At 41.4% G+C, this 13,125-nt stretch overlaps 1 protein-coding gene across 3 annotated transcripts in view; it reads left to right on the forward strand.

Moving 5' to 3' along the window:
- Positions 1 to 2,721: 2,721 nt before the first annotated feature.
- MRTFB (myocardin related transcription factor B) overlaps positions 2,722 to 13,125 on the forward strand; it is a 50,674-nt gene continuing 40,270 nt past the window's right edge. For 2 of the 3 annotated variants that reach the window (XM_014894987.2, XM_088174438.1), the window contains exon 1: positions 2,722 to 2,890. In XM_014894987.2, the coding sequence (XP_014750473.2) occupies positions 2,725 to 2,890 (166 nt within the window). In that variant the 5' untranslated portion in view covers positions 2,722 to 2,724. Of the gene's footprint in view, positions 2,891 to 12,477; positions 12,660 to 13,125 lie in introns of those variants that run through there. The other variant, XM_014894996.2, reaches the window with a different exon arrangement.

Raw genomic sequence — 13,125 nt, forward strand, 5'->3', positions numbered from 1 at the left:
TTAGATTATAATACAACAAGAGATAAAAATCAAATTAATTGTTTATGTTTTATTACTGCAAATCTTCAATTTGTCATCTTTATAATATTTGTTAGAAGTTCTGTCCATTGATTCAATCAGGAGCTGTAAGGATCCTAGTGTATCTGAGCCAGATGTTCATTATGTAGGTCACTGATGTTTTTTCCCCTACTAAAAAAACCCTGTAAATGGGTGGGGATATGTATTTTCCTTTTTGGGGAAGGTTAAGAGAATTTGTTGTTCTTAGCTCAGAAGTATTTCTGTAGTCTGATACAGCAGCAGTTCATAGGTAATAATGAAAAGAAATGAGAGCAAAATGTGATATGAGTAAAGAATTTGAGGAATTTAGGCTTTCTGGGAATTCTAGTGTCTTTTGTTCAAAGATTATGTAGCAGCATAACAGTAGGGTTGTTCTAGTGTTAAAGGATCATTTGAGAACATACCTGGGTTTTTAGCAGCCTATCTAAAAGATTTAGGAAAAGGGAAGTGCAATATCTGGGATTTTCCTGTGAACTGGAAAGTTTAAAATTAGGGGGTTAGAGTTCTGCACTAGAGAACTTTGAATTTAGAGGTTTCCTAATGATGACATTCATCATGAATTGTATTCATCATATATTGTATGAAACCATCGTGAAAATGGGGACCTGAGAGTCAAGATCAGCAGGAAATTTTGTGTGAAGAGGGTGGTCAAAGCATTCATAGTGAGGTTACCCAGAGGTGGTGAATCTCCTGCTTTGGAGATTTTCAGAAGCTGACAAAGCAAGTTCCTGAGAGCTGATAATCCCACAGGACAGGGGGATGGACTAGATGACCTCCAGAAGGTCCCTTCCAACCTGATCTATTAATGTTCAAACCACAGATCAAGCACATTTTGTGTGGGAAGTCCAACTTGTTTTGAGTTGTGCTGCTGCGCTGCAATCAACATCATTTAATTGCATGCTGTGTTCTCAGTTGGATCTGAATAATAAACCCACATTTCTGAAATAAAAATTAAGAGATGGACATGTTACCAATTCAGAAGTGCATTGTAGAAGTGGTGAAAGTCAAGCTGTTTTCATTCAAAGCATGATATTTACTTAACGATGGGGAAAAAATCAGTCAAAGCTAACCTGCAGCATAACAAATGCTAAGCCTTTAGTACAAGAAGGTGTTTCTATTAATTTCATCTGATTTGAAAGCATGAATCCAGCTCACGTGGCGTAATTTCTTTGAAAAGTGACTCCAAGGCAACTCATAACTAGTAAATTGTCGATAAAATGCTGTGACTATGAACATAAGCAGCTACATTTTCACTTAAATTCTGTTCTGAAGAGACCTGCTTGGTTAATAATGTACTTAATTTGTATGAGTGAGTGGGAGTTTGAGGAGAGTGTAATGTCAGGAAATCGAGTGAGAGCTGAGTAAATTATGCTTCTAAAAGCTAAGAACAAAGAAAAAAAATCTTGCATAACAGTAAGTTAATGTGTCTTCATTTAATGTGAAAGCACCAGTTGGTAACTAGGGAAAATAATGAAAAATATGCACTTAACCATGATAATTGTTCTATTTAGGTGTATATCAAGCAGTACTTGCTTATATTTCTTATTTTTCAATTCACACTTTCAGAACATGATTATACCCTCTTGTAGTGTAGGCCATTCTTTGGTGGTTATGATCATTTTTTGTCGTCTTGGTTTTTCAAGTATCATGTTAGCACTTGAAATATTTTGGTGTTGATCGTTGAAACATATATTGCATTTTAAAAATTCTGAATACACATCTCAACACATGTGGTGTTTATATTCAGAATATTTGAAGTCTGAAGTTTAAGGCTGAGTATGGCAAGCAGTTGTGTTTCTTAAGAAAAAGAATTAAAAATTTACAAAAATCTCCCAATAATAAGGCATTTCTCCATTTTTGTCGATCTTTCTGAGTTGTTAATATTTCATATCATTCAAGTTTCCAAGAATCCAGGGATAGGACTTCACTGAAATCCATATTGATTTATTGAGACTTTAATGACTTGATAGTTCTGAGGTATAAAAAGCCTATACCACAAATTCATATTTCTCTCTCCTTACTATAGAATAAGTACTACACTAATGATAGAAGACAATAGTAAATTGGAACTTTTATTCAACTATTCAATAAGTAGCTAGTATGCAGTAAAATTAATTTTAAAATATTAATGGCCAAAAGTCTTCCTTGCTGGAGAGACCTGAGGATTAACTAGTTCTAATGCTCTCCTTTGGTGGTAAGTCGTGTATGAATACTGACGTTGATTTGAGATCTGAGAGTTGATCTTCAAAATATGAAAAGCCGTTTGTATGTTAGGACAATATATTAATTCAGCATTCTCTAATAGAAGCTATTGGAAAAAAGGGATGTTGTGCTGATCCGCGGGTGGGGGCACAGGGTAGGGCACGGGCGCTTCTGGACATCCATGGTGAGGGCTAACACGGCTGATGCTTCTGTCAGCGAGCCGAGAAACTGCCCTGCTCCTCTGTTCAATCGCCTCTGAATCCATTCCCTGACTATATTTTTGCCAACCTGTAACATTTGGGAAATCAGAAGGTAACGTCCATAGTTCTAAAGGTGAATTTCGTGTGCGAAGGAACTGCTCGAAGCCCAGGTGAGAAGGCCGAGCAGTGTCCGAAGCGTGTCGGTGTTGGAGCAGGCAGTGACCAGAGCCGCGTTGTTTCCGCAGAGCGCCGAGGGGAGCCCGGGATGGAGCCCGGGATGGAGCCCGCGGGGCCGGCGGACGCCGAGGACGAGCTGGGGCCGCCGGCGCGCCTGGCGCCCAGCCCGCACAGCGAGGCCGTGGCACACGAACTGCGGGGACTGTCACTGCAGCCCAGCCCCTGCCTGCCGCCCCTCACCGAGCGCAAGAATGGTGAGTGCGGGCCCGGGGGCGGGGAGGGCCGGGCTGTGACCGCCGGGGACACTCGGGGCTCGGTCCGGGCTGTGACCGCCGGGCACTCTCGGGGCTCGGGCCGGGCAGTGACCGCCGGGAACTGACTCTGGTCGCTCGCCCGAGCCACGTGCGGTGCTGCGGGACGTGGGCCGGGCTGTCCCGGGAGCTTCACCCGCCAGGGCAGCTCTTGGAGCAGCAGCGGCCACTCTGGGACCGACTATCGACTTGAGGAGATAAAACGTAGTTTTAAAACTCTGGTTGGTGCATGCTACAAGTACTGATGAAATATTTTTGAGAGTTTTATTACTATCAGACAAAAAGGGATAATTTTCAATAATTTTTTTTTCTGCAAAAATAGTATGTAATTAATGTTTTGCATTCTATCCCGCAGAGTTTAATTCAATATTAGCGTACTTCTGGAAAATTTGGTTTTTCTTAATTTCCTGTAAAACCAGAATGGATGAGGTTGGTATCTGTGTCCTGTCAGATCTCCACAGCAGCCAAACTATTGTTCATCTTTAAGTTCGGATTTAGTAATTTTGGTTAATTTGCTTAGAAACAATTTTTTGTAGAAATGATGAAAATCAGAAGAAAATTTGTAAAAGTGAACTTTGAACTTGATGGATTCAAATTAAAAGTAGTTTTACTAATTTCAGTTTTTTACTTTTTACCAAAAATTGGATATTTCCAAGAGTATCTCAGTATGTCACTACTTTATAAAGTCTATAAGCATAAGAGATTGCAGTTCACAGAAATACAGTGGCACTTAAAAATTTCTGAAATGTTTAAGGGTATTTTTTTGGTAGGATATTTTTATGCAGGAAGCATTATGCTTACTGTGAGCTTTGGTAGTGATCCTTTAAACCTTTTGTTTACTTGAAAGAGTCCTTTGGCAGTAGTCCAGTAGGAGGCTGAACTGTTCCAGTGTTTTTCTGCGGTGTAGTTAAGCTGACTTGCACAAGTTAGTACAGAAACTGTGTTTCCAGCTTTTCCAATGTCACTGCAAGGGTAGGAGGCTTCTACTCTGGTTTGTTTTTTTTTACCATGGAGGTAATCACAGCATGCCTGGTGAGCCAGCAGTCACTGGAGCTGTTACTCCCTTCTCCTTTTTCACATTTTCCTCCTCTCCCCTGCCCTCTGTCCCAGAGATCCCAGTCACAGAGCAAAGCAGGTGTAAGAGTTCGGTGGGTTTGCTACAAATTCCCATGGTTAGCTTAAGCTCCAGTGGAATTATTGTCCCTTGAGTTTATAAAGGAACATTTATATGCTGTGCCAACTCTGTCAAAGAGGTTTTAACTTCCAGCAGAGGATCAATAACAAAACAGTTGGAGCACATTAGGAGCTTAAGATTTTCTAGTCACTTACTACATGCACGTATTTACTCTCTGAACAAAGACAAATGGGTAATTTTGGGAGGTGGATGTTGTATGCTGGTCTCCTGGACTGTCACAATTTTAAGGTTCTCCTATTTCATTTGAGCTGTTTTCAAGTTCATGGCTGTGGGCAGTAATGTACTGCTAATGAAACTAGTTTCTGGTTCTCATTAATCTGCATTTTTCTGGATAATTAGGCAGTACATACAGTGCATTGATCATGTAAGCCTGTGCCCTGTGTATTGCAGTGGTTTATCAGCCTGTTCTCTGGAGGCCAACTCTTGCTCCACTTGCTAAAAAGCAGCACAAGTTCCTATTTCATTGGTTCTGCTCTTCACACTTGTCACCTCCTGAGTGATTATGGAGATGTGTCTGTGATTCTGGCAGTGTCATGACAGCCACGGGTGTACAGTCCCTCTGGTGAGCAGTGGGGCTGCTCACATACATGGAGTTTGGGAAACAAGCTCTGTGTTTGCATCCCTGCCTGACATCTCTACAACCAATTTCCAGGTTGGGTCCAGTGTTTGTGCTTTGTAGGCAAGATGCTGTGTCCTTAGGAGGGACAGCTTGGGAGAAAAGTGACATGGATGAGGCTGTTTGGAAGCAGAAGGGAGAAGACTGATGCCTGGCTGTTGAGTAGGGCTGCAGTGCAGGAAGGCTGACAGCAGTAGCAGCAGTGTGGCACAGCCCAAGTACCAGTCAGAACAATGTGCTGCCCACACACTGTACCACAGTTTCACGAGCTTCTGTCTGAGAGCTAGGAAGGGAGGGAAGGATAGACTGTCTGCTGCTGACAGCAGGAGGGTGGATGGGAATGATGCTGCCTGCAGCTTTCCAACCTGCTGTTGCAGAGCCAAATGATGGGAAGGGATTGCACATGTAGATACCATCAAAAAAAGGAAGCAGTGCATGACCAGAGCTCTTTGCATGCTGAATTAGTACTCTTCCAGAACTGGTGAGCATGCCACTTTGGCTGGAAGAGGGAGCTGTGAAGGGCTGGGTGTGAGGAGCCATGCAATCATTATTTCAAGGTACATGTAAAATAGAAAGCTCCTAGCTTGTGTTTTACAGTAACTTCTCTTGGCTGTGCAGTGGCTTCCTTGACTTTCTCATTGTGCCGAACTCTTCTTGTGACAGTAGCTACTAGTTTCTGAAAAAGAGACATGTAAGTTGCTCTTGTGCAGTTGTTATCCACAGGTGGGAGCCTGGTTATATTCTTGTAAAATGGGTGGATAAGTGGCTGGCGCATGTCCAAGCCATTGACTGCCCTTCAGCTCTGCATTTTGGCCATAAATCCCATGAGAATGGGAGTGTGCCCATTCCCTGCCCTTTTTGTGGTGTGGAGAAGCAATTCTGTTCCAGGCACTGGGGGCTGTGAGGTGTCTGCTCCTCCAAACTCACAGCCAGCATAGGAATGGGATTGCTTCTGCTTCTCTTTGGGGTTGTGCATCATGAACTGGAGGAGGGTGGAGAAGGTGGTGCTGTGCCTTCCATGGCTGGCAGCAACTGTTCTCCAGCAGAATTGGGCTAATTGAGAGAAGAACCAAGAGTCTTGGACTTTTGTACGAAAAAAGCCTTGGGACAGTGAGTATCTTAAAATAAAAGCAAGACTGGTAAAATCTCAGTTAGGAGAAAGCAGCCCACAGAAAGCAGTGCACAGCAGGGCTGTGTGAGAACAGGGACACTCGGGAGCAGAGACCCTGAGGCACTGGAGGTCAGGTGAGAATTGCAGCTTCCTATGGGGCTGGAGAGCTTGTGGGGAACTGTGAGGAATTCAGGGGAAGATGGAACACACACACAACCCAACACAAACCCAAACAAAAACAAATACTCCAAATGGTGTATATTGAGTCCTCCTGAGGGACCAGTCGAGTCAGCTGGGAGACACAGTTCTTAAAATAACTGAATGAAATCCACATCCCACTTAACCTAATGGTATTACTTAAATAAATTTGATGATCCAAGGGATTTTTTTCTGGCATCTAAAAGAATTGTGGTATATTAGTTTGCCTGTTATCTCTTATCTTCCACTCCCTCAGTATGTAGCACTGGTAAGATGCATTCTTGGCATAGTTTTATGGCTTCTGAGCAAATTCTCAATCCTCTGTGCAGTTAATAGAATTGAACTGCAAATTTGATATTAGGGAATCAGGTGAGATTTGAGACATTCTGCTTGCATCTGTATATGACAGGTTTTTCTCCACTCTGCTAAGATCAGTGATTAGGTATGTTTTTTCCTCTTCTAATGATACATAGGTAGGTCACTGTGCTTAGAATTTATTTTCTTGAGAGAGTTGGGAGAGACACAGTGTAGAAAAGATGGCTAGTTGAAAGGCTAGAGAACAACAAACGGAAAACTTAATTCTGATTAAAGTAATAGCTTGGCAGGGAATATAATTGAAAATGTCATCTTAAATTCAGCAGTTTCATAATCACTAAGCTAAAAGCAGTGAGATCTGGAAAACAGCATGCAGATATTCTGATTAACAGCACCACCAACTATAACATCAGCAAAACAAACATAAAAATCCCCCACAAACCAGACCTCAAAGGAAGTGCATCCTGAAAGACTCATCTAGATAAAGAAGTGCACAATTTCTGTAAGTTTACAGTAGAAATGTGTGTGTGCATAAATATATTTATATTTTATATATTTATAGTGTAGTGCATAAATAATGTATGTGTTTACAGTGGTGACCCAGAGAGGCTGTGGAATCTCCACCCGTGGAAATACTAAAAACCAGACTGGGCACTGTCCTGGGCAAGCATGTTCCAGCTGACCCTGCTCCAGCAGGGCTTGGGCCACAGGATCTCAAGAGGCTTCCACCAGCCTCAGTGATTCTGGGGTTTGTCTTCCCATTAAGGAACTTCAATGCAAATATTCTACTAAATAATCTTTGCTAAGAACACACAGCATGTTGTAATTAATATACATTTGTCTCTATGCTTTGGTTTTTTTGGGAGTGCTCTGTTTTTTGGGGGAGTTTGTTTTTGGGGTTTTGTTTGGTTTTTTAACGTGCCAGTAGAATAAACAAATATCCCTGTAAATATTTGAATGTCATCTTATCTCTTCTGAGAGGAGAGCACAAACTGAGTAGGTACTGATTTCCCAGTAAGTCTGTCTTTGTCATTGGTACTGCCAGTTCCCACAATCCTAGCATTCCCAGGCCATCAGTCAGTGTCTACAAGGAACAATTTTCAAATATTAAAGCATGTGAAAAGACATACAAGCCAAAACTCAGAGATCTCTAGGGACTGTGACCTCTTAAATGGAATATATTCTGACATTTTCACAGGCTACATGAAAGAATTCCAGCAGGGTCATTCCATTTGGTAAACTTCTAAACAAACATTCCATCATTTTAGTTTGATTTATAGATATTATTTTTTTTAATTATCTGCTTATTGTGAAGAGATTAACACAGGAGACATGACCTGTGACTGACTCAATTCAAGGCATCTGGTATATATGAAATCCTGTTTGAAGGCCTGGCATTTGAGTGATTACAGGAGATATAGAAAGCATGTTTTTCTTTAAAGAGATCACTTGATCAAACTGTCTTATTCTGATCTTTTTTCATGAAATTCCTTCTGCATAACTAAATGCATAGCTAGAAAAGAATGTTGAGTTAATTTTAAATTCCACTGTGTAATTGTTTTAAGTTACTAGAACTAAGTCCTAACTGCAAATGCTGTCGTTGAAGTGTCAGCTTGTGACAGAGCCACTCCAAGAAGGTAACAGGGAGCAAACAGAGCTGGTAATTGGTGTGCAGCACTTATTACAGACACCTTTTGCAAATCAGAGATAGCACAGTGGATGACTAAATATTGTCCTCTACAGGACATATATATATGCAGTTAAATGTAGATCACTATAGTTAAACACATACAAAAATGCATATTTTAATGGACTTTATGTATACATTTAAAAAAATTTATTAATTTAGATGTGTATATGGGCAAGACCAAATGGAAGGTAGTTTTCATTTAAGCAGTGAACACTGCCAACATATGTCCTCCCTTAAAAGGAATGTGTGTGGGTTTTAGTGGGAGAAGTAGAACATGCAGACTTATAAATTTGACATCACTGTAAGTGTTTGGTATTTTTCTGGGAAGGGTGACTGAGTTAGATGGTGGCCATTATTTGTGTTGTTTGGGTCTTTGTTGCCACGATGGCGGAGAATATAGGCAGAACAGAATTCCCCCAAAACAAATCCCCTTAATTAATAATTTGAAGTAATGTTCTTAAATATTTATAGAAGTAATAGAATAAATTATAATAGGGATTATGTAATGGTGCTTTAGTTTGTGTAGTCAGAGCACTATTTTCCTATGTGAAGAAATTACTGCACCATGATCAAGAACTAGATTATCCTAACAGAATATAAAGCACCAAGATATTAATCAAGGTGTATGTAAAGCCAAGGTGAAATAGATATTTGAGTAATTAGGCTTTTTTCCCATTTGAAAGTGTTTTTGTGGTAGTGGAAGAGTTTAAACACCCGAGGGCGTTTGGTTTGGTTTTGTTTTTCTTTTTGATGGGATTGCAAAGGAATGAGTTCCATATGATGTGAAGAGTTGGAATGTACTGTTAAAGCAATTGTTGCTTAGCTACTTGATGTTTAATAAGGCTGTGAAGTGGCTCCCAGTCAGTGATGTCACTCAGTAGAGCACTGATGCTTCACCCAGATAAGGGCTCTGTTGAGAGGGGCAGACAGGCAGGCACTGGGGAGGTACCATGGGGCTGCATTGCTTCCTCCTGTACTTGGGAATTTTGGTTAATATCTACTAGACACTTCCACTTTTTAAATAACACTTTTGCTGTAGGCTGAAGGTTGGCAGAATGGAAGGAACATGTGCTGATGACCTTAGATGTAAAGCTAACGTTTATGAAAACCTTGTGCAATACATTGCTATTGAATGAGATGTTACTGGATTCTGGTTAATGAAACTGACAGAGATGTTCCATTCTGAGGCCTTCTTTCTTCATTTCACCCACTCTGATGCAATATATTCAACTTAAATTGAAATTCAAATGAGAGGTGATTCTGCCCTCTGAAAATAATGCAAATTCTAACAGTTCAGTTTTCACTAAAACCAAGAGCTTGTTGTGTGTCTTTTACCTCAGTCTTTGGTTTAGATACACTGATGCAGTTTGTAACGGGGTTTAAGCCTGTAATTGAAAAATACAACACGGAGGACTCAAGATTTTCTTCAGCTGAAAGAGATACTTTGGTTTTGTTGTTTGATAGAAACCAATCTCTCAGCCACAGTTTTGTTTCTAGGTCATTATAGGTTTCTCTGTAATCCTCAGTGCCATTTTGCTATTTGTAATGTTAAAAACAGCTCTTTTGACACAGGTACATGCTCAAATTGCAGAGGTTTTATGTCCAGTGTTTAGTTTGGAAATGAGTAGTGTTATTCCAAAACATTCTCTATTTAAATAGTCAGCAGCAGAAAGAGAAGATGAAAAATTTGCAATTTGAAAAAGTTTTTTGCCTGTTTTTAACAATGCCATCAATTTCAAATAATAATTCAAATTCCAGCTACTTTTAGACACTGAACACAAGAAAGGGGAGTTGAAAGATCCCAAGCTTTTTCTGTCCCTAATTGAGATTGTGTAGTTCACGAGTTGTTCTATTAACTGTGTTACTGCTAAAAAGAGTAGTCAAAAAGCAAACAAGTTGCTATTGTTTCACTAATACCTTAAGTGATTTTTTGTGATAGGCCAAAATGCGTGATTTGAATGGGAAAGCATTAAGTTCCCACCTGTAAATTCACCATTTCTTTTAAGATAAATGTGAAATTTATCTGAACTGCTCCCACCCAGCTTCTGTTACTGTGATCAGCTTTCACCTGAGCACTTGGCACTGTCATTTTATATAAAGCACTATAAACGAATAGGAATTGATAGAACTTCCTTTAGAAATATGGTGTTTGAAGGAAAATGCCTTCCTCTGGGTTCTTTAATTGCACACTTCCTCATTAGAGAATGGGATTTTTTAAAATTTCAAAATACTCTGTTTTCTGAATCATTGAGAAAGCAGTTCAGTGTGTGTGAAGTGCACAGCACCCTTTCCATAAAACAATTTCTGCTGTTATATATTGTTATACTGTTAGAATATAATTCATCCATCCAAACAATTAACTTCTCTCTTGGTACAAGGAATATGTGGAATATAATCTGTTACATCAGTAAGTGTGTAAGATTCTGTGTACTAACGTGTCAGAGTTTAATGTGTTTGAGTTTAAACAGAATGTGTTTGTATGCTGCTTGTCTGAGTTTTTATTTTCTGAATGTGTGGAGTTTCTCAACAGTAATTTTGTTTCTTATGCACTGTAAATGTTCAGCTGCAGGCAGTGAGGAAGTTGATTTATGAAGGAGCTTTTCCATCGTATTTTTTTTCTTGTGTTCAGTAAAAATCACTGCAAAATCAAATGTATTGGAATAGTCTGTAACTTGTATTTAAGCAGAACATAATTTAAGCTGATAATTTTTATGCAGATGATGTGCAGACAACTGATTTTTTAAGCTGGGAGAGTGGCCTCAAATCATTAATGCTCCACAGAGTTTTTTGCCTGTGTTGTCAGCTCCTTACATGTCAAGAGGTTGCTAAACCTGGTGAGCTCACTCCTCCTTGGAGTCTGCAGTTCTGAGCAGATCTAGGTCTCCCTTCTCCCAGCAGCTGGCAAACAGGGAGAGGCTTCCAAATGCTGCTGGCTGGCTCAGGCAGCTTCACACGCTGTGCTGTCACTGCCCCACGAGTGCACTGGCAAGGTGAAGAGCCAGTGCTCAGTGATTGTCTTGTAGAAAGATCCAAGGAGGAAAAGATGGGGTGTTTGCTTTCTAGTTTCCACTTTTAAAAATTCTGTACCTGAATGTATATAGATATTTTCAAATATGAATCTGTGGAATTAAACATTTTATGTGAATGGGGATGTCCTTTCAGGTTGAGAGGTTTAAAATACAAAGTAGAGGTGTGGAAAATGTGTGGAATGATAGCATTTTTAGGCCAAAGGGAAGGGAAAATACACCTGCCAGAGTTCCTAGTTGACATGTAGAGACTCTTTAGCATTATGTATAGTTTATTTTCTCTAAGTACAGGAAATTAAATGCAGACTTGTCTGCTGTTCCCTCATGGCCAATGCCAGATAATTAGAGGGGATCCATTTCCCCGAAATGTTCCAGGTTGACACTGAAGTTGATGACTCATGTAAGATAAATAGGATATACTGCAGAGAATGGCAGATCAGAAGCTGTGGGAGGAAATACTCCTGAAACTGCTGGGAATAATGAGATGTGTAACTAATGCGAAAAGGAAAATAATAAAATACTCAGGGCTTAGATATTTACAACAAGGAACAGAGTCTCTCATACTGCAGGAAAAGGCATGGAAATAATCACTGGTTTTCCCAGTTACCTCTGCTAGATAAATGTCTCTGGAACCAGACCTGGGCTTGGGAGGGGTGGGAAGGTTCCTTAACATAACTTTTATAAATGCCACTGTGCAGCTTTGTTGACTGGTGAAACTTAATGAGTAATGAATGTGCCGGTCAGGCAAAGATGAAGGATTTCTGCTGCCTGCAGCAGTGTTCCGAGGAATGGGGGCAGGGACAAGGAAGGGGGGAAGGCCCTCAGCAGTAGTTTGTCTTAGGTATCAGCGAATGCTGCTCCAGCAACTGCTGGATTTATTTTTAACCGCTTGACTCATTCTTTGTCAGATGATTGACCACCGAGTTGCACGTTGAAACACCAATGTGCAGAGGAAGCGAGCGTAACTACAGGCAGAGGGGGAGTGTCTGTCTGGGAAGAGAGGCGGGATTTGGGAGTTGTGCTTCACATGCTCGGTACCCGCCGTGAGAGCGAGCTGCGGGCTCGGAGCGGGCACCGCGAGCCGAGCCGGGAAGAGCCGGGCTAGGCTAGGCTGAACCGAGCCGAGCCGGGCTGGGCTGAACCGAGCCGAGCCGCGCTGGGCTGAACCGAGCCGAGCCGCGCTGGGCTGAACCGAGCCGAGCCGAGCCGGGCTGAACCGGGCCGAGCCGAGCCGGGCTAGGCTAAACTGAGCCGAGCCGAGCCGGGCTGGGCTGAACCGAGCCGGGCCGAGGCGCAGGCAGCGCCATGGGCGGCGCGGCGGCGCCGGGGCTGCTGCCGTAGGAGCCCGCGCCGGGCCCCGTGCGCACCGCGCTGCTCCGCTGCCCACCGCGGCCTGCGTTTTTTCGGTGCTGGATGTTGCCATTCTAAAGGATTCCCACCATGATCGATAGCTCCAAGAAACAGCAGCAGGGCTTTTCCGAGATCTTACCTGCAGGAGATCTTAAGCCACTGAAGGAGAAGGAATGCCTTGAGGTGAACAGCCAGAAAAGTCTCAAGGAAGGTCAGTCACTTGCTGGTTGGGGGACAGAGAATGCAGAAGTCCTGGGCACATTCCGTTCACCAGCATGTCTGATGGAATGCTGTAGGTCAGGAAGAGGTTTTGTACATTAAATGAGGTATTGTTTTTTCCTCTGAAAAAAAAAAAACCCTCTAAAAGCTGAATTTAAATTTCATCTCAGACTAGTAAAATAACGATGATGATAGCTTGGTAAGAATTTTATGAAGAAAAATGAGCTATCAATTAGTCTTTTCAGAGTATCATTTAGTGCTGAATTAATGAAGGACTCTGAAATTGTCCTGTAAATATTAAACAAAGTGCTTCAAAATGCCACTATTGAAATAAATATAATGAAATAAACATCATTAAACATGGCATGTCAAAATAAAACCCCACAAACCTTTAGTATTGGACATATTGCTACCTCATTTTCAACAGTGCTTTTCTCAGCTCTTTTCTTTCTTTGGAA

The sequence above is a fragment of the Sturnus vulgaris genome, chromosome 16 (assembly GCF_052056855.1).
Source record: "Sturnus vulgaris isolate bStuVul1 chromosome 16, bStuVul1.hap1, whole genome shotgun sequence".
In the NCBI taxonomy this organism is placed as follows: domain Eukaryota; kingdom Metazoa; phylum Chordata; class Aves; order Passeriformes; family Sturnidae; genus Sturnus; species Sturnus vulgaris.